The following is a 27,132-nucleotide window of genomic DNA, read 5'->3' as shown; positions in this document are numbered from 1 at the left end:
ATATGTACGTACAGAGCGCTACAAATCAAATGCCGCGGCAGTAATACGCATAAACAAAAATAGTTGGCGTGCTCTGAAATAAACTTATTTTGTCGCCAAAGTCGACGTCGATGCTGAGCGCGCGGCTCATTTGGCCGCCACCCATAAATTTTCCTCATAACCCGTGTGACAGTAATGTGTCAGCGAGGGGGGGAAAGCGCATTTCTTTACATCGCCGAAGTTTTCTTTTTCTGCTGTTTCTGTTGTTTTGTTTTTCTTCTTGCCACAAATAGGAAGTCATTTGGTCGCAGTTGCAATGCCGTTGCATGAGCGCTCTATAGTGTCACATAACTATGTATAGACGGGTAAATGGAGCTCACCTGCAGACCCAACTCGCCCGCAACTCTCTCGTAATTAAAACATCAAAAAATTACAAGCCATAAAACGGTGCAAATGTAAGCAACAACAAAATACCCCCCATCATACTCTATCTCCCTGACTTGCCGACTTTGCGACTCTAGGTGCGTATGCATAATTTCAGATAATGACAGCACATAAAATTGAATGCGTCTGAGGCGATCGCTTAGGGGGGAAGAGCTCCTCCACTGATGCTGCGCATAATAGGCAGACATCTGTACGGGCCTGTACAGATGTTCGGGTAACAGGTGTCACTCTCACTTTCGGCGCTCACTAAAATCCAATTTAGCAGGCGCTGATTAAATATCAAAAAATACGAAAAAAGCAACAACAAGAAACGTGTAAGCAGACAATGTCCTCATCTGCAGTTGTCGCTTTCCCAATTCCAACTACCACCACCAGTCAAGTCATCCGACTGACTGTCAAGAGCGATACCCTACATACATTACAATTAGCATTTCGTGTCTGCGCACGCATCCGAAAAAGCGAAAAAATACTGCAACTGAGCACACATACACGCAATTATCTACCAGAGATCTACGGGCGACGACTACTGTGTGTATCTGCGGGAAGCACCGCCAGATGACAGAAGACTGCAGACAGACGTCGAACGGCAGTCGCTGTGTTTGTCACTTTCCTTTTTGCAATACTCTCGAAAGAGATAGAAAGGGTATTCCAAGTGGAGATGTTGACTTTGCACGCAGAGTTCAGGGGAAAAATAACTATTTTTTTTAAATAACATTAGATTGTTGCAGAATAGTTGATTGCTTAAATATAATAAGTGTTGCCTAACCAAAAAAGCTGTTGGAAAGACCACTTAATGAAGAGTGAAGAGTAAGTACTTTCGAGAAAGACTATTCCAAATGAAGATGATGAGAATTTGGAGGTATACAGCAACATTTTAATGAATGTTTTCAAAAAGTATTAAATAATATATTACAAAATTTTAATTTATAATGGAATTTTTCATATTAATGAGGATTTAGATTATTAATTAGACTATTATTATAGAGACAAGATACATTTTAGAGCTGTATTTCAATCAATGGCACTAATTTTGTTCTTATTCTTTCTTATTCTTATCTTTAAAACATTTTAAAGCAAGTAAAAAAGTGAATACTTTAATAATAATTGTGTGTTTCTTCTTTTACAGAAAGATTGGCACAATTACACTCACGTCACCTCGTCTTTAGGTAAGTTCGAACTTTGTTTCAATATTATACTTATAATTAAAAGGAATGTTTGGCTTGTGTAAGGCATTTTCATTCAAAAGAACTGCAAATTTATTCAAAAATCTAAGAGTTTTTATTAGGATCTACGTTCAAAGCAAAAAAAGGAAAATCTACTGATAAGCAACGCATATTTTTGTCTTCTTTGCCAACATGTTTTACAGCTTAGATTTAACTAATTGTTTTTAAAATCTGAATGCTTCAGAAATAAATGATCAGAAACAGAATTGCGAGGACTTAAGGTGTTGATTCGGATTCGAAGAGCACGCAGAATCGATATTAGAAGTTTGAAGAGAAGCGCTCATCGTTGACCGATACTCGAAACCGAAATAACAGAAACATTTATTTCGTACAGTTACGGTACTTCTGTCTGTGTGATTTAATTCTCCGTAAAGTCATTTAAAAACTCTCTTCTTTGTTGGTAGAGTTATTCTGTCAATCAGATTTTAGTTCCGTTTGCTGTCTAGTTAGCCTTTACTCAATATTTCTTAATTACAATGATTTTTAGAGAAACAAGAAAGCAAATGGCAAAGATTATTACTAAGCCTAATAAAGCTTACTTAACAAAACATAAATGGTTCAAAAAATTAAAAGATTTTATGCCTACGTGATTCAGTCGACGGGCTGTCTAATTATACTTTTCTACTATACTATACTACTACTATATTTCTACAGTAGAATTGGAGCCGATATGAGGTTCAGCTTCATTCCCCGATTCAAAAACTCTACAAGTATTATAAAAACACAATTTTAGAGGGTATTTCTTCATTCGTTTGATCGCATCACTCCTTTTCACTTGTTATTTATTTGCATTTTGTTTTTTTGCTCGTGCCATGCAAATTTCTTCGCACCATAACCACGACTACGAGTATACGACTATTAATTGATAATGACTGCAACCAAAAGCAAAACTATACAGAAATTGTCAACCAAATGTGGCAATCGCCGCTAGTAGTCGACCAATTGTTGCTGTTGGTGTTGGTGTTGGTGGAACGCTGGAGGCGGGAGCAACAATCGCCAATGGCCAATTGTACATGAATCGCAATTTTCTGGGGTCTGGCGGTCTGACGCGCAAAATCTCGTCCTGCAAACTGCAAACTGAAAACCGAAAACTTTCTTTGCATGACGACGACGGCGACGACGCTTGCTGCCCACATGTTTATAACATTTTTCTTATCACCGATCGCCAGTTGTTGGCACGTTTTGGGCATTGCTTTGACGTTACTATTTTTCGTGTTGTTGTTGTTGTTGCCGTTGCCGTTTTTGTTTCTGTCTTCGTTTCTGATGTTGTCTCTGGCAACGTGTTGCAAATAATAATATGCAAGTTTTTATTGCGCTGCTTTACATTATATTGCTGGTGAATAAAATACAATGCACATATATTTGTTAAATGTATGTTTGTATGTGTGTGTTGCTAATAGTTATTTGTGTATGTGAAATGGTGCTTGTGAATTTTTTGGGATGTTCAGGCAACGAAATGCCAGAGCCCATTGTCTCTCACTCTCTAAGAAATAAGTCATAAATCATTGTTGGTCTTTTAAGCCAAGTTGCCTCATATACCCTTCACTTTAAGTGAAAGGCTATGTTGTGTTGGCAGCCAAGATCCATTCCATATAGCTACAAATAATTCTTTAGATGGAGACGATATGATATGTGATACTATGAGATCAAAAATTGGATTATTTGCCAATAATTAAACGTGTTGCTAATTTTAAAAAGTAATAATAAGCGGAAAGGGATAATCGGATACAGCAGGTAGAACATGAAGTACACACGCGAATTCCTCAAAATTCTTACACCACACATATCTATCTACTTTCTTTTCTCACTTTCTCAATTGCTCAGATAATTCTGAGTGCCTGTATTCTGGTCATAAGCAGGCAGGGCCCACAATTTGCTCATGGGTAGAGGTTGCTCGTGGGTAGAAGCCTGCCAGCTTAACAAAAATTAAACTTTAAAATGCAACTTTGAGGAAATAGTTTAGTGCAGCAAGAAGAGTTGATATTAAAATTATTTTAGCAAAGAAGTTGGTTTCAATAAAATTTTGTTTTTGATTTAAGCAATTGTATTTCTATCAGTAAATTAAAATAAGATTCACTGAAATATTTCATCAACAGATCAAATCTATTTAAGATAGAAGGCAGCTTATGAAAAATAATTGCTTATACAAGTAGTCAACTCAATCAAATCAATTCACTTGATGAACAAGCAAGTGCATTAAACAAAATTGTGTGAAGAAACAATTGTGTGACAAATGAAGCAGCTTTTTTGAGAATCTAATGTTTAAACAATTTTTTTGAAATCAATTAACTGAGGTACTTTCATCAATTTATTATTAAATTGGGAAATCAATTTACTTCAAATGAATATTAAAAAAAATATCAATGAACTTCAAACTAGCACAGCATAGCTATAGCTCTGAGAACTTTTCAGACAAATTTGTGAATCGCATCATTGTGCGGGCAGAGGAGGAAGCCTTGGAAAAGTGAAAATGATTTTTAATGGAGCGTGGATTAGTAATTAAGAGTGTGGGCCGTCGAGAATCGAGAATGACAATTGTGGGAAACCCCCTTTTGTTTTGCAAAACACAACGAAGGGTATATAGCGTTTGCTCAGACGACTTTGGCTCTAACGATCTTTTGTTTCTAAGTTTTCTTCAGCTTTTTTTGTTGTTGACTAACTCACGACTGACCAGCCCACTGCGATCGTTTAGTTCGTCTTGGTGTTGTATGTTGTGTGTAGTCTGTTGTGGTATTTCTCAGGCCAGGTTAGTAAATTCTGGCCAAGCGAGATTACTTGCTCGCCCGCCGAAACTTGCTTGGGCACATTTCTGCCGCAAAGGCAAATGGCCAACAAGCGCAGGAGTCGTCGCTCAGTCTATAGCCGGTTTTGCTGTTGTCTCAAGGAGAAAGCCTGAGAATGCTATTGTGGCCCAAAAGGGCGGCTGCCCATAACTTATAAATTATAGCTTATAGCATATATCGATTTCTAAGCTACTATATACATATACGAGTAAGAAGTATAGTGTGCCGAACAGCTGCTTGTAGTTTTTGTTTTTGTTTTCATTTGTATTTATTTGTGAACGCAACAAATCAATTGCAATTTTTTGGCCAAATGTTATATGTTATATGGCTTGAATTATAGCTATTGTTGTTGTTGCTGCCCACACACACACACACACACACACACATACGGACACCAACCATTTTGTATATATAAGCTTCGAGTATACTTCATATTACACATACGCAGCATTGGCCGGCGTTTCGTGCATTGTTTTTAATGGCCAGCAAACAGAATTGACATTTCCTTTTACAACATCAAGCAGCAGCAACAGCAACAACACTAAGTAAAAACTATAAATCAGCAGCTAGCAACATTTACAACAAAAACAACAACAACAACAACATCAGCTACATGTGATTGTCACGCTTGAAGGACTTTCTGGCTGTGCTCCGCAAGAAAAAAGCGAAAATGAATTTTGTGTTTTATTTTGTTTTTTTTTTCTTTTACTAACTTATGTTTTGTTGTTTGCTGCTGTTAACAGCATTTGTTGCAATTGTTGTTGTTGGTGTTGTTGTTTTTTATGAAGTAGGTTACTATGTTTGTTGAGTAATTGAGTTTAGTTTTTTGTGTTGAGTTTTCTTCACACACACACACACGCATTCATTTTGTAGGAAGCTGCACATGCAATTGCATTCAGATTTCAGTTTTGCTGAAGTTTTGCATGTCTTGGACAATTGCGTTACTTGTCCGACAAATGGCACAGCAACAGCAACAACAACAACAACAACTCAATAGTGGAAGAAACTTGTGAATGCTGCTCGCTTGTTGTGAGCTGTGTGTAGATACATAAGTATGTGTCATGCACTTCGTAACTCCGCAGAACAAATCACGCACTGCAATGGTGCTAATGAGTGTTGTTCGGCTAGGTCGGGGTGGTTGTCAAGCAACGCACAAGTATGTTACTAGATTAAGCAAGTAACTCACTTTGTTAGCTTTACGAGTAAACAAATGCAGTTGATTGAGTTAACAATTAGAAGGAATTTATTTGGTTATTAGAATATTGTCAATAATTGTTTGTGCTGACCCAAATCTGAATGATTTATAGAAATAAAGCATTTAACCAATGTATTATTCGAAAGAATCTGAAAATTCGACAACACCAGCAGTGTCAGACATTTTATTTATTTCATCTGGAAACAAAACTGTCGATCTAAAAAAATCAAAACTAAACTAAATAAAGTAAAGAATTAAAAAGCCTATAGAAATTACAAATATATTTATTAACGCATCCGACTCGGTGGGAGGATTTTATTTGCCCCGATTGACGGCACAGAGCAGTCAGCGACCGTTATTAGAGCTAACAAAAAATAGAGATGAAGAAATAACTATAAAAACTGGAAAGCAAGTAAAGGTTAATTAAAATAATAAGAAACTAAAATATTTAAATTATGAAAGCTACAAATATAATAAACAGCTAAAAGGTGGAGAATGTTAACCAGCCAATCCAGCAAGATATTCCTTTTAGTTAGAATATTTCAAAGTTAATAATTTCATCTTAAAGTAGATGGCTTTATGACGTGGCTGGACAAATAATTCAAAGAATCACTTTTGCATAACTATTGTCTATTTAATTTCACTTCATTTTTAAAACGCGCCTAAAACTAAGCACTCAAAGCGGACAATTGTGGAATTTGCAAATTACGTTTAATCTCTCAATCGTGCCCCTTGCTAAAGCAAAAAAACATTTCTCCCCTTTAGTTATAAAAAGCGCACTGTCTATAATTTCAGGAAAATATGTTCGCCTGCCATGATTACAAGAAAACACTTTAGCTAAGGGCATGCTAATTATGTCATACAGCAAAGCGATTTAGTTAGTTGTGAGCTTTAATGACTGCTAACTAAACGAACAGTTAGAGTCCATGCATAAATACTACTTGTATGTGCTCATGTAGAGTCTGCAGCAAAGCGACGAGTCTGGCACGAATGACCGCCTTGTTGTCTACACTCTCTGTCCTCTCTACACACTCTCCCGCTCTCTTTCTCCTATCTCTCTTTGCTGCTGGTGCTGGCTGCTCTAATTAGTGGCTTGCATTTGCCTGCCAACCTGCCAGGCAGCCACTAGAGGTGTGTAGTCCAAAACGTGCTTTTCTTTGTGTTTCATATTTCAATTTCGTGAGTGTCTGTTTTGCACGCCAAAAACATTACGCAATAAAAAGAAATGCGAAAAGAAGTCCCGTATTCCCTTAATCACCATCACGTTGAATCTTGCCAAGATGTACTCGCACGTGAGTTATTCATTTAGTATATAAAAAAGACCGATCAATTAATTAATTAATTCGTTTAAATGGTCTAAATTTCTTCATTTTTGCGGTAGCGTTACTACTTGTACGTTTTTTTTATACCCAGTACCCAAAAGGGTACAATTTTAATTTGAAAACAAACAATAATTTTTTAATTTAATAATTCAATTTTAATTAAATAATGCACGATGCATTTAAAAAATAATTTATGCATATGATCAATGAAAAAACAGTTCCATTTTAAGGCGAAATAGTGCGACATAATAATGAACGTGTGGTATTAGCATTCGGTTCGAAACACTTCGCAACCATTAAGACAGAAGCTGATTCGATAAATGTCAAAGTTATCATAAAATGTAATAATTAGGACAGATCCTAAATAAAGATTAAAGATTTATTCTTTTTTAAAAACTTAAATTATCATTACAATAAGAACGACTTATAAAATAATGTCGTTGGATATCAAATAAAGTGGGCATGCAGATATCGAAAGGTTCTGTGTTATAATCAGACCTTATTTATACTGTATTCGAGATGGTTGCCAAAATTCTGTGTTTGCCCATCACTAGTGGCCGGTCAGACCTCTCTCTATCTCTCCATGCCCGCATCTGTGCCAGTTTCCTCTCATTTGGCTGCCAAGCCTGTTTAGACATTGCGTTTTGGTCGAACTCCTTCTTCTGGCGGCTCCCAGCTTCCTTGCCCTTGCCCCCTCTCTGAAGTCGAGGCCTGTGCATCATTTGGCGTATTTGCTTTGGTTTGTGTTTAACGTGCACTAATTTGACTTTTGGCGCGTCTCATTGCGAGCGTCTGAGTGCGGCTCGTTTGGTTTTGGTTCAGAAATTGGTTTTGATATTAACAGAAATTGTTATTGGCAGGCAGACAGGCAGACAGACAGACAGACAGACAGGCTATTATGACATCACTTTGGCGATATAGCTTTTGGTTGGCAATGGTCGTTCATTCGGTCATTTGGTCATTCATTCATTTAGTTAGCATGTCCGTCTATTTGACATTAATAAACTGAAATTTGCCATTATGATGTGTCTGTTGATTTATGTGTGTTGAGCGTTTTTCTGAGAAAAAATGCCTAAAGGCCTTAATGGCCGCGTTTGGAGTTCAATGTGAACGGGCGACGAGCGACGAGTGAATGGATCCAAGCACAAATACGTTTGTGTAAACAACTGTGGCACTATCTGGCATATCATATCTGGCATATCTGAGCTGATCATTGCTAAGACTGTCACGTTATTTAACTTGACTCCCACTCCTGCCTGCCCCGGCCTTCCCTCACTCCATCACTTGAAATATTAGGCATGCACGGCTCGCATCGAATTTACTTCAAATAGTTTTCATTTTCATTAAAGTTTGTAAGCGATATGCCGTGACTTGCTTATAAAAATATTAAAATCCATAAGGAAATTGGCTCGGGCGCTTCCTTTGTCTCACAGCCAGCAGCAGCAGCCGCAGCAGCAACAACAACAACAACACTACACTACATGCATCAATTTTCACTTTCCGCTAAAATGCAACAAACACATAGACTGAGCGCACAAAAATTCAACAAATTTCGTTGCGCATTTATATAAGTGGCTTGAATTTCACGTATCCCCCTCCCTTCAGCCCGCCCCTTACCTCCTGGAGTCTGGCAAAATCCTTGCCTATGCCTTGTACGTGAGGTTTGCTTTCGAGGTCACGTGGGAAAACTTCATTTTTTGTGTGTTGTTGTTGTTGTTGTTGTCGTTTTTGTCAGTTAGCGGCGTTTCGTTTTAATAAATATTAACTCATATTCCTTGTCTGAGATTTCACAGCGCAGTTGCCAAGCCAGAGACGAGGGCAGATCAGTAAGTTGCTGGCTTCTATAATAAGAAACTATATGTTTTATATCTCCCGTTATAACAACAAATGTGCCAGCTGAGTGGCTGGGCCAGACTGCTACAGGTATAAACACTAGAGCCTTATCACCCTCATAGATAAAATCCCAAGAGAACATTCAAATTAGGAAAGTAAAATAACATCGATGTATCAAGCATCGACGATATTTTTAGCTCGGTTAATCGATGTTATCACCCCTATAGATAAAATCCGAAGAGAACATTCGAACTAGATGTGTAAAAAAACAGCGATGTATCAAGCATCGACGGTATTTTTAGCTAGGTGCATCGATGTTTTCGAATTTGTTTGTTTGCTTGCCATGCATCGTCGCACACTTTTCATGTTTTGTTGGGTGGAATGGTGTGGTTTATTTGTTTGATGTTTTCATTAAAATGTGTATTTTGTAATATACTTGTATATTTTAGATTGTTAAGCATTTGATCTCTATTAAGATTCGTTTATGATGTCACACTTAATATGCTTAAAATTCGTAGCTTCAAAACGTCGGATTGATTTGTTTTTAAAACTGTACAGAATAAGTATATTTTGAAGGCAACCATACAAGTTCATCAACATTCAGCATTACGATTATTTATAAACAACATTAAGTAAAATACTATGACAGCCTCTTTTGATATATAAACATTTTTGATTTAGAGATGTTCTGTTGATTTTCTCCCTAATATGAGCTTTTTTTTATGGACAGTTTTTTTTAAAACATCGATGCATCGATTTTGTTTGTTTTGCATTGACCATGCAACGATTTTTTATAAAAAAACATCGATGGACATCAACATCGATGTATTCCCTTCAACTTACATCCCTAATTCGAACTCTCTAATTGTACTCGACAACATAAGATTTGAGAACTCATCGTGTATCCCACAAAGAGAAGATACAGTAGGCAAAATATTATTATATTAAGCATGGCTAAGAAATGGTATCAGGGCTGTTCCCGTTTTCAAATTTTATTAAATTGTGTGGATTGCCGATTTTGTGGCTTGAAGGCAAAACTTTTCAAGTCCAAGTAAATGGCTTACCTCTAAATACAAAGGCGAATTTTTTGCTTGAAAAGCAACCAAAATCGAATTGATTCAATGGAGGCAGAGCTGGTTCTGTTAAGCTATTAATCAGCCCTCGTACAGGGCACTTGATACTGCATGTCTACATACAACAACAACAAAAACTGCATCATTGTCGTTATTGTTGTTGTTGGTGTTTTTGCGAAGTGAAATCTGTTTTTGAAGCTCATATCGTGTGCTTGTCTCTCACACGATTTAGCCGCCCGTTGAACTTGTCTCAGTGTTTATCAATAAATTGTTGTTGCTTTTCGCAAACATATATTAAATAAATATTAATTACTTCAATGCGGTTAGTTTGTGAGCCTGAAGTTTTCAAATGTTGCGTGCACGATCGAATTAAATGTCGTAAGAAAAGTCGTTGTCGGTCGCTGGCATTACATCACAGACCTCCAACTACAGCCAACTAAGTCAGTCAGTCAGTCAGTCGCTCAGTTAGTCAAACATGTTATTGAAAGATGCCTGCAAACAGGACACAAAGCAACAACACAAGGCAACATAACAAACAAACAAAGGAACGAGAAGGGGGCTGGGTGGGCAGCCGAACACAATCAGAGAGTCGTCGGAGAGTCAAATGGTCTTGTTAATTTCCATTTTTCCATGCAAATTTTAACTTCCTCGACAAACAATTTTTGAGCGTTGCCACAAAAATGGCAATAAATGCAGCACAACAACAACAGTAACTGCAACAACAACAATAACAGCAATAACAACAGCAATGGTATCGTTACGAGTAAGCATCAAAAATTTGACTGCTGTCCAAAAATTGAAATACGAAATGTTGATGTGGTGGGAGGGAGGTTGGTGGCTGTTAGGCAATATGCGCAGAGGGGCGGGCGAAGGGAGGGGATATGAAAATATGGCACAGACACATGACATAGACAGCAACAGCAACAACAACAACTACGAGTATAAACAACAAAAGTCGCCGTGCAAAAATAACAAACAACTGTCAAATGTCTGACAAACGAGACAAGGAAAAGACAAAACTCTGCACACAGAGACTAACAACATCGGCTATAAAGCAATATATACATACATATACGAGTACATATAGTGGAGGAGCCAACTTTACCTGACGCTGCCAACGGTTTACAAAATATTAAGAAAAACACTAGCAACAATTGCAACAATCGAACAACAACGGCAACGACATTGGCCAACGAAAAGCAAAATAAATAACTACATAAAACAACAAAATGTTGATAACAACTTCCCGAATTTTGCCGTCACCAACAATTGGTTAGCCAGGCAGAAAACTATGCGACAAACAATGCCATTCAGTCAAGTAGCCAGTCAGTCAGTCAGTCAGTTAGTCGTTTTATTTAAATATATGAGTACAACGAGCCACTTGCATTACGCATACGACGCGTGGGTCGCTAACAATTTGGAGCTGCCTGCCTGCCTGCCTGCCTGCCTGCCTGCTTTCCGATCATTCGTACCAACTATGCGGAGACAAACAATCAAGCGAACAGGCAACGACAATCAGCAGCTGCAACAACAACAACAACAACGATAACCTGATGACGCTGCCAACCAAGACCAGCAAAGACCACAAAAACGGCGACGACAAAATATGCAGACTGCCAAAAGAATGTTGAAATTGAAGATGACTTCATGGAAAAAACACTACACACAACAACAAAAAAAGTATCTCTGTTGGTTTTGGAGTGCCGAAGCTTAGATATCCTTCCGCATATAGGAGCACTCGTACTTTTTATGGCAACTTATTATATAGTTTATATAGTCAGGTGAAGCGGCTTTTATAATTGCCACAAAGTTTTTCAAATTTGGTTTCCACACTATTGTTCCTATGTCAACTATATGATATAAGTTGTCTGATCACTAATAACTTGGCTCAATATCTAATTTAAATTATCGACAGCATTTAGTATCTCTACATAGTCACAAGTTGTATTGTATATTGTTTAGACGACGTTCGCGGTGAAGCGATCTTCCAGCCTATCGGCAGCTTCCTGGCATTGGTGTTGATTTAAAAAAAGGTCGTTCTTTGCAATTTCAGGAAGAATTGGTAGAGTTTTTGTACCTAACTTTGCTCTCCAATCATATCTTAACTGAACAGACCTTAGCGACCAACCAGAGCTAGCCTAGCCTATCAATACCTAGTCTTACCTGACATTACTTAGTCTACTTACTAATCTAGGCCTACGAATTCTTAGCTGACCTCAGCTAACCTTAACTATCCATGCTCAACGTAATTAAACATTACTTAATATTACCTGAAATAACATTACTAACCTAATCTAACAGGATTCCCTATGGCCCATGAGCAACTAATGCACTTATGTTACGGATGTCTCTTATATTCTATTTTATACTATTTCTGGGTTCCAGTTCGGCAGGGTCTATTATTTTGCAGCCATACAAATTTATTTGCGTACGATCTTACCCTTTACTTCCTACCCTAAAAGCACTTCTCAGAGATTAGCAATTGTTATTGGCGTAAACATATTCCAACGAGCAGATTTAAAGGCAAAATAAGTTTAAAAAATGTATTTTATAAATTTGATTGTTTAGCCGCAAATCAGACATTGTTTATAATATTACCTCACAACTTTAAGAGATTCGAGTAATTCTAAATCAACTGACATCCGATATATCCTTTAAGCTACTTTGAGACTCAAATCCACAGCAGCGTCGAACCTTTTCTTGACTTTTGTGGCCACGAAGTCAAATAAACCTTTCAGCAAGAGGAGGCCATTACCTATGAAAAGAATGACCGATGCAACCAAGAATACAATTTGCCATTGCGAGCGATTATTCTAGAAAGAAGAAGAGATGAAGAGATAACAATACACTTCGTTGAGGCAGCGCTACTCACATTGCTATCGAGAACGGCGCTGAAGACGAGTGGCGTTAGGATGGGTACGGTGCTGACGGCTGTGTTGACGAAGCTCATCAGTCTGCTGGCATGGCTGGGCGAGAGATTCATGCTGTCGATGGTGCTGCCAATGATGGCGCCACTATTCACGCCCACGCTGATGGTCATCAGGACAATGGCTGAGGCCGTCTGCTCACCATCCACGAAGCCGATGGCGAGAAGCGTGGACGCGGATATCCAGGAGGCAGAGGTGTTGAGTAGCCTGCGCAGGGTTTTCGGGTTAAGCCACTTCCTTTCCAGTACAAAATCGGCGATCACCATATAGACATAGACCATGCTCCACATGGCGAGGAAGGGTAGAGCCGAGTAAAGGGCGATGCTCAGCATGTCCAGTTGAAGCACGCCAACCATATAGGAAGGGAGTAGAGCCTGCAGCGTGCTCAGACCCCATTTGATGGTGCAGCGACCCAAAATTAAGCCCCAGACCGCACTCGACATCAGAATGGTGCGCCAAGGCGTGGGCGTTCCCTCCCCCTCAACATCCCTAGTGGATTCTATATACTCGAGCTCTGGTTGGCCAATAAAGCGCGACTGCTTTGGATAGTTGGTGGAGAAGACAAACCACAGCAGGCACCACACAAAGCCAAACCCTGCCGCCACATACGATATGCCCGGCCAGCCCCAAGAACTTCTCGCCACTATGCCACTAATAAGCATGGCCAGCACACTGCCGAACTCCGCGCCGGTGTAGCTCAATGCGCTGAGTCGACTATGCTCCTTACTCGGACACCAGCGCACCAAATGCTGATCAACACAATCAGCAGTCAGCGCTTGGAAGAGACCCTGTAGGAAACGTACCGCACAATAAGACGTCCATCCATCGCCCAATTTGACGCAGAAGGCCGTTGCCAAACTCAGGACTGCGGATCCCATAGCGCTCCAAAACATAACGCGCTTTACTCCAAATAATCTGCTAAAGTACTCCCCCAAATATCTTGTCAATATATAGCCCCAATAGAAGCTCGACAATACTAATGCCTGCTGCTTTTCTGACCATGCGAATTCCTGCATTAAAAGATTTCTTAAGCAAAGGATTACAGAATTACCCTGCTCCGACTTACCGGAAAATCTGTATTCGTCGCATTTGCGTTGGTCATAGCAACAATCGAAATACCCACGTTGTGGCGTTGCATGTAGAGAGAAGCTATACCCAGAAATATGAGTAACGCCTGCAGATGTCTAATGCCCAACACTGGACCTATAAAGACGCACAAGGAGGTGTTATTCTCCGGAAAGGTTTCTTAGTAATCTTAACATATCTCCATCAGCTCTGCATCATCTCTCCATCATCTCTCTCTGATGTGTTTTTCACAGTGTTTTTCGATAAATTAAAAATAATCTCTTACGCTGTCACTAATCGATTGTTTTAGAATATAGATATACTCGGTTTTACTGGTCTCAATATTTTAAAAACAATCTTAAAAGAAGATTAGATATGCCGCAAACTTAACCCATTTCGGATGCGTTTTCATTCTCAGTTTCAATAGAAATTACGAAACGATAATACTCCATCAAGCAAATATTAGTACATATTGATTCATCTCAACAAAAATGTCGATATATACATAGTATGGAACTATACTAAACCTGTTCTCTTTTCAGATTTTAAGACTTTGAGATGAACTTATCGATTTTTTCTGTGTTTGTAAGCTCCTTTAGAGCTATCTTCGTATTTAATTTTGATTTGGTTTTTTCTTTTCGTTTATATTTATTTGTACTGTATACCATTATTTTCTTCGACCGACATTAGAGACGATCCGTCATAACTGAAACACGTAAGACTCTGCGGAGACACACCGAACTGGCAAACAGACCAGAGTCGAATGGGGCACTTGGCTTTTAAATCTAATTATTGTGAAAAACGTTTTGCCAATTCTTATCGTGATAAGCTCAAGTTGGCCTTATAATACATATTAGGTTAAACATAAGCTTATTCAGATTTTAAACACACAGTCAGCTCCACGTGCTGCGATGATTTGTGGGCACCAGATGTTAACAGGCGTTAATTAGTTTTAAGAAAGTTGGAAACAGCTTTAGTTAGGACATAATTAGATCTGTACAGAAAGGAAATAAAAGTACGGTCCGTCTAGAAATACTCTATTATTATGATTATTTTTCTTATACGTCTTATATATAGATATTATATTAGATTAATACAATTTCTTATGGGATTTTTAATTTGGAATGGGATTTTAATGTGGTTCTCAAACGATCTTGGCTACATCTCGTCTTGTCATTTTTGTTGAAACATGCATGTTCTTTCATATATAGATATAGATCCTTTAAATTGACACCAAAAATACAGGAGGAACTATTTCGGACCTTTGCTTCTTAATGGATTGATAGCAATAAATAAATATAAGAAACCTCGTAAAATGCCATTGGTTTAATGGTAATCAGAGGGAAGAGACGACTTACAAATAGAATAGCGAGTCCAAATTCGGCTCGAATGTCTCTGTGGAGGAGTCAAGTTAAGACATAACATATGTTTATAAATCCCACTGGGAAGTAACGAAATAATCAAAAATTATTAATCAATTAAATAAACGTTTGGATGACTCCAAACGCATTGCATTTTATGCCACAACTTTTATTTCTTCCCCATAAGAGGGGGAAATTTCATCTGTAGAGACTTAATTTCATTTTAAGCAACAGTTTTTTGTGAAATTTGAAATATTTGATTTGTATTCTCTGGAGACGCCAAGCATAAGAATTTTAATATGTCTCTTTGCAGAGTATGGAAAAAGCAACTCATTGTTGTTATCGTCATCAATAGTCAATGTTGTTGTTGTTCCCACTGTGGTCGTTGTTGTTGTCTGCCGCAAAATCTTCGTCGGACCAAACCATAAGGCATGGCGTGGCATCGCATTTCGTGGCATCTCTGGTATTTCTGAGCTCTGTGTTCCTCTCTGTCTCTCGCTCACTCACTCCCTACCTTACTCACTCACTCACTCACTCAATCACTCATTGGTGTTTTTCCCCCCACAGTTGGTGATTTAACTTTTCCATGCGCGCCTGCTAGTTTTTCATCACATTTTTCCTTTTCGTTTCTTTGCAATTTTTTTGCATTTAATTAATTGCAATGCGACAAGAGCGGTAAGAAAAAAATGTATGCAAATGAAGCCTCAATTTTTGTGCAGTCGCGTAATCCGACGGCGATATTGCGCATACGCCCCGTGTGACGAATAGAAGAATGCTTTTCTTTTCGACATTAAGAAACTATTAAGAAAATTATAAAAAAAAATTGCCCATACAAAATCTCAAATATGAGAAACGAAATAAATTTGGATGGACCGGCTTTTTCAGAAATAGCATAAAATAATCTATATAAATAAAATAGTAGTAATGTCATGTAAGAACCCCAAATGTTTGGCTCTAATTGGGTTCAAATTTGGGGATGTTGTTAAATCCGTCAGAATTCTGAATTCTGAAAAATTGTCGGTTGTCTGACAACTTGTGCGAACCAAAGAAAGAATACACCTTTCGCAGAAAGGGTCAATCGATGATTTAGACATATTTAATGTAATTCCAATTAATTTTGGGTTCATGTTTAAACAATTCACTGTAATGTAGAAAAGGAATTCTCTAATTTTATATTCGAAGCAAAATAGTATTTGTTTCACGAATCAAACTGAATTTCGAAATAAGAACAAGAAAAAAAAAGAGTATTAGGTGAAACTTTGTAACTAATGATGCTTGGCCATTGCCATTTTCTATTCGTTTATGGTCAAACTATAAATTATAATGCCGCCAATGGTGGTAACAGCAGCAGCAGCAACAACAACTACAACAACAGCAGCAGCAGCAGCAGCAACAATATTGGCGTTGGCGCTTCAGCTCTTTAGCTTGAAGTTTTTTTTATCAGTGCGCGAACAAAAGCAGCTCATTATTTGTGAAAAACGCGCTGTCAAAATTGAATAGGGAAAAGCCGTAGAAATAAAGCAAAACAATGGCAACAACAGCAACAACAACAACAGCCAGTTAGTCCATTAGCAAATGCCTCTGACGTCGTCGCTGAGTCGTTGAGTGGCAGGCAGGCAGGCGGCCCACAACTCTGGATTGGTTTGGATTGCGCGAATCCAACACTGTCAGCCGACGCCGCCGCCACCGCCGCCGCATAATGAAAGCGAAAATTTAAATTTTTGATACAATTTGCAATCTTTCTGTTGGTGTTGTTGTTGTTTTTGTATTTTTTGCTTTCCTACTTCATCATTCACATCAGCAGCGAGCAGGCCACTCCGAGAGATCCGTGAAGTGCGGTCGACAACTCGACAACGGCCGCGCTCGTTGCAGTTGCAGTTTCAGTTGGAGTTGCACAAAGAAAACAATTCATCATGTTGTTCATGGAGGAACCTTTGGCAACGACTAGCAGCAGCAGCAGCAGCAGCAAATACACTGAGAGAAAATTATATTATAGACACCTTACGTGCCTAACTAACGATAACCATATTTCCGAATGATATGCAGTCCTTCAAATAGTTGTTAGCTTCAGATGCAAAAACGTGTTCCTTAAAATAAAATTATATACATTTTTTAATTTTTCAGTCTAATTAATTATTAAAATTAATTATTACCCCATTTTAACTTTTGTAATCATAACCGAGAATTCTTGGCTAAGTTCTTTTTTAAAATTCTCCATCTCCAATTTAAATGTTCCTGCACGAAATTTTACGTTAATAACAAGCTATGCAGTTTCTCTCGGTGTATTGCACTGCAAGCAGTTAAAAAGTCGGTGCCTTGAATTTATGCGGCGGTGGCGGCGCTTAAATCGATTGCTTTGCCACATTGCAGCAATTGCTGTATGGATGGCTGGATCGCTGGACGGCTTGACCACTCGACTGCCTGACTGCCTGCCTCAATGACTGAATGGGATGGATGGGGCGCCTGCGCAGACGATAAAATGTTGCCGTTGAACCGTAAAGTAGAAATATGGAGCGCTGACGTTGCTGGTGGCAGCAACAACAGCAACACCATCAGCAACAGCAACGGCAACAACGGAAGTCTTGACGTGCGCAATTGCGGGTGGATAAAGCACAGAGCTCTACATACTATATAGACTCGTACTATTCGTATTCGTATCTTTGGCTGACCACAGCGCGGACTCGGGACATTAGCCGGTCGCTATTGCTGTTGTTGCTGTTGTTGTTTCCAATGATTTCCACTGGCTGGCTGGCTGGCCGGCGCTGGTGCTTCATTAAGCTATTCATTCAGCGATCGTGTAGCTTTATTTCAATCTTAAATCTGCGCTAACTAGATGTCGCAACTGAAAGTGAGCTGTCAATATAATTCAAGCATTGCCAAAACTAATGGTACAGCGAATGACGGACAAATCGTAATAAATACATATAGTATTAACTATTTAATGCGCGCTATAATATACATTTAAATTCCTATACATTCTGTGGTCTAACAATCTATCTAACCATTGGAGTTATTGTTATCACCTTTCCTGAGAAACATATTTTAGCTTTTAAGAAAAGTTTTTAATATTGATGGAATGTCAATCAGTTTTACAAAACAACACATTTACAACTGATCTCTCCAGACGTTAGTGCAGCTTATACAATCTTGTAAGCTTAGACACACAGGAGTCATATTGTAATGACCCCGACCCCTTTTTAATTTCGTAGTCTTTTGTGTGGAACCTATTTAGTTGCTTGGGATCTATTAGTAGGTGTTAAGTATACTTATGTTCAGCTGACATGTGGCTTTTCACCCCTCTCCAATGCAAACCTTCTCTCTCATCCTCTTGCGGATTGCACTTTTGTGGATGTAGACATAATTCATATTTATTTTTAAAAATAGTTTGTACCGGCCTAGGCTCTAGTTCGAATCATCCCATAAGCACGATAGAAATTACAAATAAAATACTCGCACTCTTCAATCCTCTTATAAATAATGTCAAACTGTCGCGTTACGGCCAAAGCTTGCGGTCAATAATTAATTAATGAACAAACAAAAAAATTTGTTGGGTTTCACTTTTTTTTTATTAGCATTTGTAAAATTTAGAATGATTCGTTTGGAATTGGAATGCCAAATCATTAGACTGGAAGACTATTTGTTTTAATTTCAATTAGAAATAGAGTATTTTTATAAACGATAACAATATATTGCTTTATTCCTTATTCTATAATATATCTTTAAAGAATGTTGGTACAATTTCTTTCATTTTGCAGCTTGAGTTTTAACAGTATTGACTTGATTAAGAATTTGATTCAGTTGGATTCCAACTAACTTAAAAATAGGATCAACCTGTTGAAATACAGTTGAAACAGCTCTCTGTTTGTTTAAAATTCGCAGAGGTGAATACTTTGCTTAAGGTTTTAATAATTCCAACCATTAACCATTTAAGACTTCTTGCTCATGTATCCAATAATGAATTATGTTTTCTTTTGAATTTAAAAGCTCCCACTCAGGCTTTCTAATGGTTATTCTAACAAAAAATTTTTAATATTGTCAGAATAGTTTTGTTAGGGTATTTGACAAAACTAATGTCTGCCTTTTACAAATCGTTTTCACATTTTGATTGATCCAATACCACCGAACAGTGCAAATAGTAGGCAGGCAAGACTAATGGGATACATAGTATTTTTTTTTTAATTTTGGTCAATTATTATTCTTTCCTAAAAAGACACGTTTTATATTTTTTTCCACTCTATGTTAGGATGCATTTCGTTTGATCGATATCTTTTATATTTATCGAAATTGTATATTTATTGATACTATGTATGAATTTTAATTTAAAACATGAAAGGAATGCTAGATTCAAGGGGGCTCAACTCTTAAATACCGACACCCACAATAATAAAAATATGTTTTTAATATTTAAAAATTTAATTTAGAAAAAAATTCAATTCAGTAGTGCTCATGCAGATCTTGGAATTAAATTATGACTCAAATATATGCAATCTTTTCATGCAATTGAACTATTTTTGGAGCGGACTCGATTGCCGTTTGCCACATCTTTCGTAATCGCAGATGATTTGTCTTAAAGCAGGTTGTTGCATGTTATTTCAGCATCAGTTTTGCAGAACAACCTTGAGACGGCCACTGATTGCCTCATTAAAAAATGCTTCGATGAAGTACCTGTCTAGCTACACTTAATGCTCCAGGCTGTTCTATAAATAATGGTCTAAGCAAAACAGTTCAAGGTCTCTTCCCATACAATTGCTGAAGGACATGTTGAAGCTGAACACTTTTCAGCGCAAAGTTTGCGAATTTAATGACGACTCAGCAGCTAACTATAGAGAGTTACTGAATTTGTGAATATGACGTATGTATGAACAGGTTGGACTGACAAGCTCAAGTATGAGTAACGCTGCCAGCAAAATTCGAAATGTGAGTTAAGGTGGCCGCGGGTCATGCAAAATATCACCGGCTTAGAGCTTAGGAAGACAGACAGACGGGCAGACAGATGGAGAGACATTCATGCAGATAGACGGACAGTTAGCTTATTGTTAATAATAATTTATGTGAGTTTGTGTTTTTTAAATTTTAGCACCTTAGTGCTCGGTGCTGTGCTCGGTTTCACCAATTTATAATGTTTTTGATTTGTCTGACAAACAAACAACAGCGGCACAAACGCGCAAAGGTACGAGGCAGTAGAGGCAGAAACCCGCTGGCGAATTCTTTGACAGACGCAACTAAATTTTGAGGTGTTCAGCATTCAAACGTGTTTCTGCTGCCGTTCGGGCCAACAAAGCTCCCGACCTAATGGGTCGACAAATAAAAAGATAATAAATAAATAAGAGAAAGAAATGAAAAGGCCTGAGCGGGCGGGTGGCAAGGGCTTGTGGTATGCGGTTGCTTTTGCTTTTGCTGTTGCTGTTGCTGTCTGCGACGACGACACTTGATCTGCCGAAACTGTGAAAAGTTTTAGAGTCGCAAGGGACTACGAGAAATCTGAGAACCGAACAACACCAATGACCGACCAACCGGCAATGTCCAAAAAATGTGGGCGATGAGATCATCGCAATTTAATTGGCTCTGACTTTTTGCGTTTACCTAACTGTGGACAGCGTCTTGGAGCGACTGTAGAACACTATGCAACATAAGAGGACAAGAAAATCTGGGTTAAATTTATCATAATCTAGCTTTAGTGATCCGCTTCATCTTATCTGTTAAGAGCTGAGTGAAATAATAAGAAACTACGGCGTCGGAATGGTTTGCAAAAGTGAATATAATTTGGGATCTTAAGGAAGCTGTATACATACAGCGCTATAAAACAAATGAAATCAATTTCCCATATATTGAGCTACTATTTTGATTCAACTTGAGAATATCATGACTTTCAATAGATAACTTAGACCCATTAGATTTGCTTAACATATCTCTACACACAAGAGAGAGTTTGCACTAAATGGGCCTATACATTTTCCATAAATTTAGATAAAACTTCAGATTATGTTAAGACACTAAAGAACACTTTAAAATACTAATTGTCGTTACCATGGCCTATAATCAATAAAAGGAAAAGCTAAAGACTTTGAAATAGTCTGTACCTATGTGTAGGATATTTATAAAATTAAAAAAAAATTAACAAAATCGAAAGAAAAAAAAACAATTAATAAAACATAAAACTTGAGACAATCTAGACTACAAGTATGGTGTCCCTAGCTTTTACGGTTCAATTGTTATCCTGGTTCATACAGACGAACTGTGTGTTTGTACGGCGCACTCGACTTGTCTCTTCACGCTGATCATATGTGTACCTATTACATAGATTTAACATTTCGAATTTCCAATACACCCTTTCACCCTTCGCATGCAGGGTAGGAAAGAGAAGATTTGTTGCACAGTGTAATCGACAGACTACCTTTGAGGTTTCTACGTTTGTGGCGCGCGTACTGAGCGTATTGGGAAGACGAATATGCGACTAGAGGAGCGATACAGATAAGCGGGTGAAACGCGCGTCTCCTCGACTCGCATAAAATTGTTATTGTAATTGTTATTGAAATTGCGAAGTGTAATTTGCTTTGCTGACGCAGCCCGATATTCGTCCGTCCGTCTGTCGATCTGCCTCTCTATATGACGGCTGATTAGTTGTAATTAAATTATTATTACTGTATTGACAATTGCGATACGGAAAAGGTAGTATTAGATGCAGTTTAGAACTCACTCTGATTGACTGACATTCGCAGCTGCTGGTCATACATGGCGTATGCGCAATTAATGCAAATTATTTGGCATTTCCTTGCAAGCCAAATTTGCCGCAGAATTATTGTATTTGTATTTTGTATCTGGAGAGCATCAGATCCAACCACAGCCAAATGGAAACACTTAAGCTTGCGCGCAAGTTTTTCATTAACCCATTTATAGTCATCATTGAAAGCATCCGGCGATTTGAACAGGAAATGGGCCAAAACAAACAAATGTCAGCAGTAGCAGTATCAGCATCTCTATTGGCCCCGTCTCTCGACAAAAACTTTTCAGCTGTGAGATTGAAAAAGTATGTGATATTAAATTTGGCACAGCTACGTGTTATTTGTGGTTTTTCCACAAAGCCGCCAACCACCAGCTACCAATTTCTGCACAACAATCTGTAATGTGTATCACAACAGCATAATGCGAAGAAGCGGAAGAAGAAGCGGCAGCTGTAAGCCAAACCGAACAAAACAAACAATACAAAAAACAGTTACTAAACATTTCGGAGCGACAAATTGTTGAAACACACACAAATACAAGATAATCAGTGCTGTAAACTGAGCCATTTCCCGCCAGAAATCAGTAGCTGGCAGTAGCTTTTTGGCAACAAGCTCTGGCTACAATAAGAATGTTTGGCAACAAGCTGTGCGTAAAACTTTGAATATGTATAGAAACAAGTTGTTCGGTGCGACCACTAAACCAATACAATTTGTTGCGAAACTTGTTGTTTTCATAATCGCAACAATGTTTATAATGAGAAGGCATTTTTTAGGTCTTGAATATTTTTTTTTTAATAATGTGCCGCTTAGAATATAATATTTGTGGTTTCTGAAAGTTGTCCTTAACAAAAATAACCACTTATGAGCTACAATTTCCAAATCAAAAAGGTTTCTTGATTTAACATTTTGTTTTCTAGAAATTTTAAGTGAAAAATTGTTGGCTTTTTATTGCCAACAAAACTTGGCTATTTTAAGCTACTTTTGTCGTTCGTGCAACTCCATTTTTGTTGGCATCTTCGTGCGTTTTTTGTTTTTGGTGACTTGATAAGATGGCCCAATGATTTTTTTATGGCCCAACAACAGTGGCAGAGTTGACTGATCTGTAGATATGTATGTATATGTACATCACATACATATGCGAAATATTAGACAGCTCGACGACAGCTAAAGAGCTCAACTGTTTGCTTTTATTTTTTAATATTTTGGTGCGTCTTTTTTGTGAGCAACTCATTTTATTTTATAATCAAGGTTTTTTAATGCGCCTCTCTCAACGTTTTTGTCATTTCAGCAGTCACACAATAGTCTCCACAACTACTCCACACTGCACGAGCAAACTCTACAAAGCAGACAGCGAGAGGAAGAGTGCGCGCGTTCGGGTCTTGAGCTGAGCTCGAACACAGTTCGGTTGCGCGCGCTCAGTTGGTGTTTGTCGCTCGGCGTGTGATGTACGAGTTAGCGCATTCGCAACGGTAACGTAACGGTAACGGTTCCATCGATTGTCGTTGGCTATAAAAGCTGCTGCGCGTGCGTCGCTTTCGTCGATTTGCTCGGTTTTGGCTTCTTGCGCTGATCATCCTTCGGAACATAACAACAACAGCCATTGGCCACAAAGTGGGAGCCAAAGTTCAAAGCAAGTCAATGTTGGCCATAAAAGCCAGTTCAACATAAAAGCCATAAAGCAACGAGAGGCAACAAAGTAAAAATAAAAGTGTGCGAAAACGGCGAAAACAAAATGTAGCAACAACAACAGCAGCAACAGAATTCAATGCGAGTTTCGTTCTTTTCTTATCGTTGTTGCCTATGCTGTGTTCGTGTGTGTTGTGTCTGTGCGTTGTTTTTTTTTTGCCAACGGGCTTTTGCGCAGATCTTGGCCATTAAAAGTGACGCTGTAATGGACCTTTGAAATAAAAACAACAACAACAACTAACGAACAGACGAACAGAGGAACGCAGCCGAAGTCGCCGCCTCGACAAAGTCCCAGTTGGATCACACAGTACCAGTTCGCGTCTTTAGTTATTTTTAGCAATTCTTCTTAGCCATCATCGACATGGGTACCAAGTCCCCCGGTGGTCCTCAGCGCTGCCGCCTCATACTGCAACACTGTCTGGCCATACAGCTGACCAAGCCGGGCCACACACCCGAGGACTTCTGGATGTACGATTCGGGATATATGATCTTTCAGGTAAGCCTCCAATTCCATTTCAACTCTCTCCCTCTCCCTGCAACTACTTGACCAATTTTCATGTGAAACGCTGAAGATTTTATAAATAAATTCGTCTTAAGCGGTTGGCATTTAAGAGTGCTTTGGTTGACTGATTGTTTATCGTTGCTCTGGAAATCTGAAACTATCTGTTGAAATTAATGATAGCGAACGACTATTTAAGTAGCATTACTTTATATGTATTTTAGTTGAGCAAATGTGTTCTTGGGTAAAAACGATGTGGCTAAAAGGACATGTTGCAAAGGCCCCAATATGATGATAAAGGGAAAAGGTTCCTAATGGTTTACTTCTTCTCTCTCTTGTGTGAATTTTACTGAGTTTAATTTAATTAATGGATCCACTTTGATCTTTTTTATGAACTTTAGGAAAATCTATAATTTTTTGAGCTCAATCCATTTTTAAATAAGTAGTTTATGGAATATTATAAAATTATTGTTATTGTGAAATTACAATGATGTTTACACAAACTCGATTGCATATTTATACAAAACGTTAATTATTTAAAAAAAACATTTTATAATTTACAGAAAAGTTTGAAAATCTTTATTCTTATCTTATTTTTACAAAAATGAAAAAACCAAACAAAAAACTTAATAGTTCACAAGAAATTAATAATTTGTTCAAAAAAATTTTTTTCAAATTATTTAAACAGAGTTCATTTTTTGAAAAAAATGTCAATGTTTTTTTTTAAACTGGGTTTCGTATTGAATGCATGAAACTACGACTAGAAAAAACTTAATTTTCAAACAAATCTATATTTTGAATTTACATTTGTTTATAAAATTGGAAAACAATTCCACTTCAGTTCCTTTGGCAATTGTCTATTTTTGAAAGAAACTCATATTTTGCCTACAATTTACTGTGTTTCTTATGAGCTTTTGGGAACCTTGTCAGAACCTAAAGAACCATTATAGATTTCGTAAAAGTAAAATCTATCGTAGAACAATCCTTCGAACTAATATCATAAAATAAAGTAAAAGTTGAATAAAATTCAATGTTAGCCATTTTTTTTAAATGTTCATAAAATAAATAGCAAAAAAAAATTAATTTGAATAAAAAAAGAAAAAATAGGAAAAGAAAAAATTACTTACTCTGAACTTTCCCAAATAATTGAAAGATTTATTGTTTTAAAATATAATTATTTGACGATTACTACGATGCAATGGATTTCCTCTTCGTCGAGTAGAAAGCTTCGACTGTGGCAAGTTAAGAACGCAACAAACAAATATAAATTTCAAAAAGTTTCAAAAATCGAGAAAAACCGCAGCTCTTGTACGAGTATTTACTTACAAACTGAGTTTTGAAAACAAAGTAAAGTACTTGTACCTACAAAACGAAAGCAACTAAAAGTTTGCGTTGTAAGAAATCTGAGATACAAGGAGTTAACTTGACTGCCAGAACTTGTTTGCCTGTTAATGGATACTCCGTGTGTGTGTGTGTGTGTGTGTGTGTGTGTGTGTGTGTGGTGTGGGAACAGGTTGCAGGAGCTGCGTCAAGTTGTTGCGGCTCACAACAAAGTGCGTGGAGGCTATAGCCTGTAGCCTGCTTGTAGCCTGTTTCTGCTTCCCACTTCTGGCCTCTTCTTCAAGGTCGTCAAGGGACAAGATTTGTGAGCAATTCGCATGCAAGTGGCAGACATTCCAACATTCGCCACAATAATGCATTTCCGACGACAAATTGACGCGAACTCGCAGTCGCAGTCGCAGTCGTAGTCGGAGTTGAAGTCAAAGCCAAAGCCAAAGCTTTGGGGCGTGACTGCCAGCGCCAGGTTTCGTCTTTGAATGGCGGAAAATTTGTTGCCTTCCGTAAATTTATAAGCGCCCTGGCGTCACTTTGACTAGACAGACATGCAGCAGCAACAACAACAACAATGACAGCAGCAGCAACAACTACAAGTATTACAGCGACTTCAGTTTTCTGCTGCACTTTTCCGCCATTGCTGCAACTTTGGTGGCGCTGCCCGAAGTTCTGCCTTTTATTATTATCTCCATTTTTTCGCCGACGCGACGGTTATTGATGAGACGCCGCGACTCTGAAGGAACTTAGGGGATATAGTTCGAGCTACACTTAAAGAATATCTCCCACAATTTTGGTAAATGCCGCCAAAGGACTGGCTAAGGAATCTCTTTTTATATGCTAAGTATATCCTAAGGGCCTCCTCCGACCCCATAAAGTAAATAGGTACTAATGCAAGTATTCTTATTTCCGTGAGTCTGTTTGTCTGGATGAACGCTTGAATTTTGGAAATGGCCGAGCCAACATTGACAAAATTTGGTAAAGAAGTGCTTCCTTCTGGCTTTTATAAAATTACTCTGCACAACCTTTTATACACCTTTTATCATTTGGATACAGGGTATACAAAGAAACGCACATCAACACTTATGATTCCAAAGCTTAGCACACTTTGAATCCTCTTAATATATACTTATATAATTAATATACAAATAATATTTGACAACTGAATAAGCTTTTTTTCAAAGTGTGGCCAAAAATTGGCAGGAGAAGTTTTTAAAGCAGGAAGTAATAGATTAGCGAGAATTCAAATAGTTTTCGGTTCGTATTATTGGCAGCACAGAGGGCCAGATTTGCAAATTCGAAGCAATAAATTGAGCGAAACTAAAGGAAGCGCTTAAAACGAGCCAACACTATCCAAACAAACTCTAAGCTTTGAACTCGTTTTATGATTCCAAAGCGTTGACAACAAAATTTGAATTTAAAATCAGATACACATTTGTTTGTTGTTGTTGTTGTTGTTGATTAGTGGCTTTATTACAGTTGTTATTGTTATTGCTGTTATTGTTATTTTAGACATAATATACATATGTATATTTATATACTTGTGTTCATAGCATATTGGAGGCTGAAATGACGTCAAGTTCAGGTTTGAAAGTGCGAAAATGTACAGCAAATAAAACATTTTTTGCAGCCCATTCATGAGTCGCTTTACGAGCTGACAATGGGGCTTAATTTAAAGTTTAATTGCG

At 37.9% G+C, this 27,132-nt stretch overlaps 2 protein-coding genes across 3 annotated transcripts in view; one reads left to right on the top strand and one right to left on the bottom strand.

The window, feature by feature from the left end:
- The window catches only part of LOC115632518, a 99,727-nt gene that overhangs the window by 37,203 nt on the left and 35,392 nt on the right, over nucleotides 1-27,132 (top strand). Inside the window, exons 2-3 of one of the 2 annotated variants that reach the window (XM_030529713.1) lie at nucleotides 1,550-1,589; nucleotides 23,219-24,109. In XM_030529713.1, coding sequence (XP_030385573.1) covers nucleotides 23,975-24,109 — 135 coding nt within the window. In that variant the 5' untranslated portion in view covers nucleotides 1,550-1,589; nucleotides 23,219-23,974. Of the gene's footprint in view, nucleotides 1-1,549; nucleotides 1,590-23,215; nucleotides 24,110-27,132 lie in introns of both variants that reach the window. The other variant, XM_030529711.1, reaches the window with a different exon arrangement.
- On the bottom strand, nucleotides 12,507-21,939 carry LOC115632642 (putative inorganic phosphate cotransporter). The gene is made up of 4 exons (XM_030529872.1): nucleotides 21,903-21,939; nucleotides 13,846-13,982; nucleotides 12,725-13,789; nucleotides 12,507-12,665 (listed from the first exon to the last, which is right to left on the bottom strand). Exons 1-4 carry the CDS (start codon nucleotides 21,937-21,939, stop codon nucleotides 12,507-12,509), a joined length of 1,398 nt encoding a protein of 465 aa, XP_030385732.1.

Source organism: Scaptodrosophila lebanonensis, unplaced genomic scaffold (genome assembly GCF_003285725.1).
Source record: "Scaptodrosophila lebanonensis strain 11010-0011.00,11010-0021.00 unplaced genomic scaffold, SlebRS2 tig00001415-arrow-pilon, whole genome shotgun sequence".
Classification (NCBI taxonomy): domain Eukaryota; kingdom Metazoa; phylum Arthropoda; class Insecta; order Diptera; family Drosophilidae; genus Scaptodrosophila; species Scaptodrosophila lebanonensis.
This window is presented reverse-complemented; position numbering and strand designations above follow the sequence as displayed.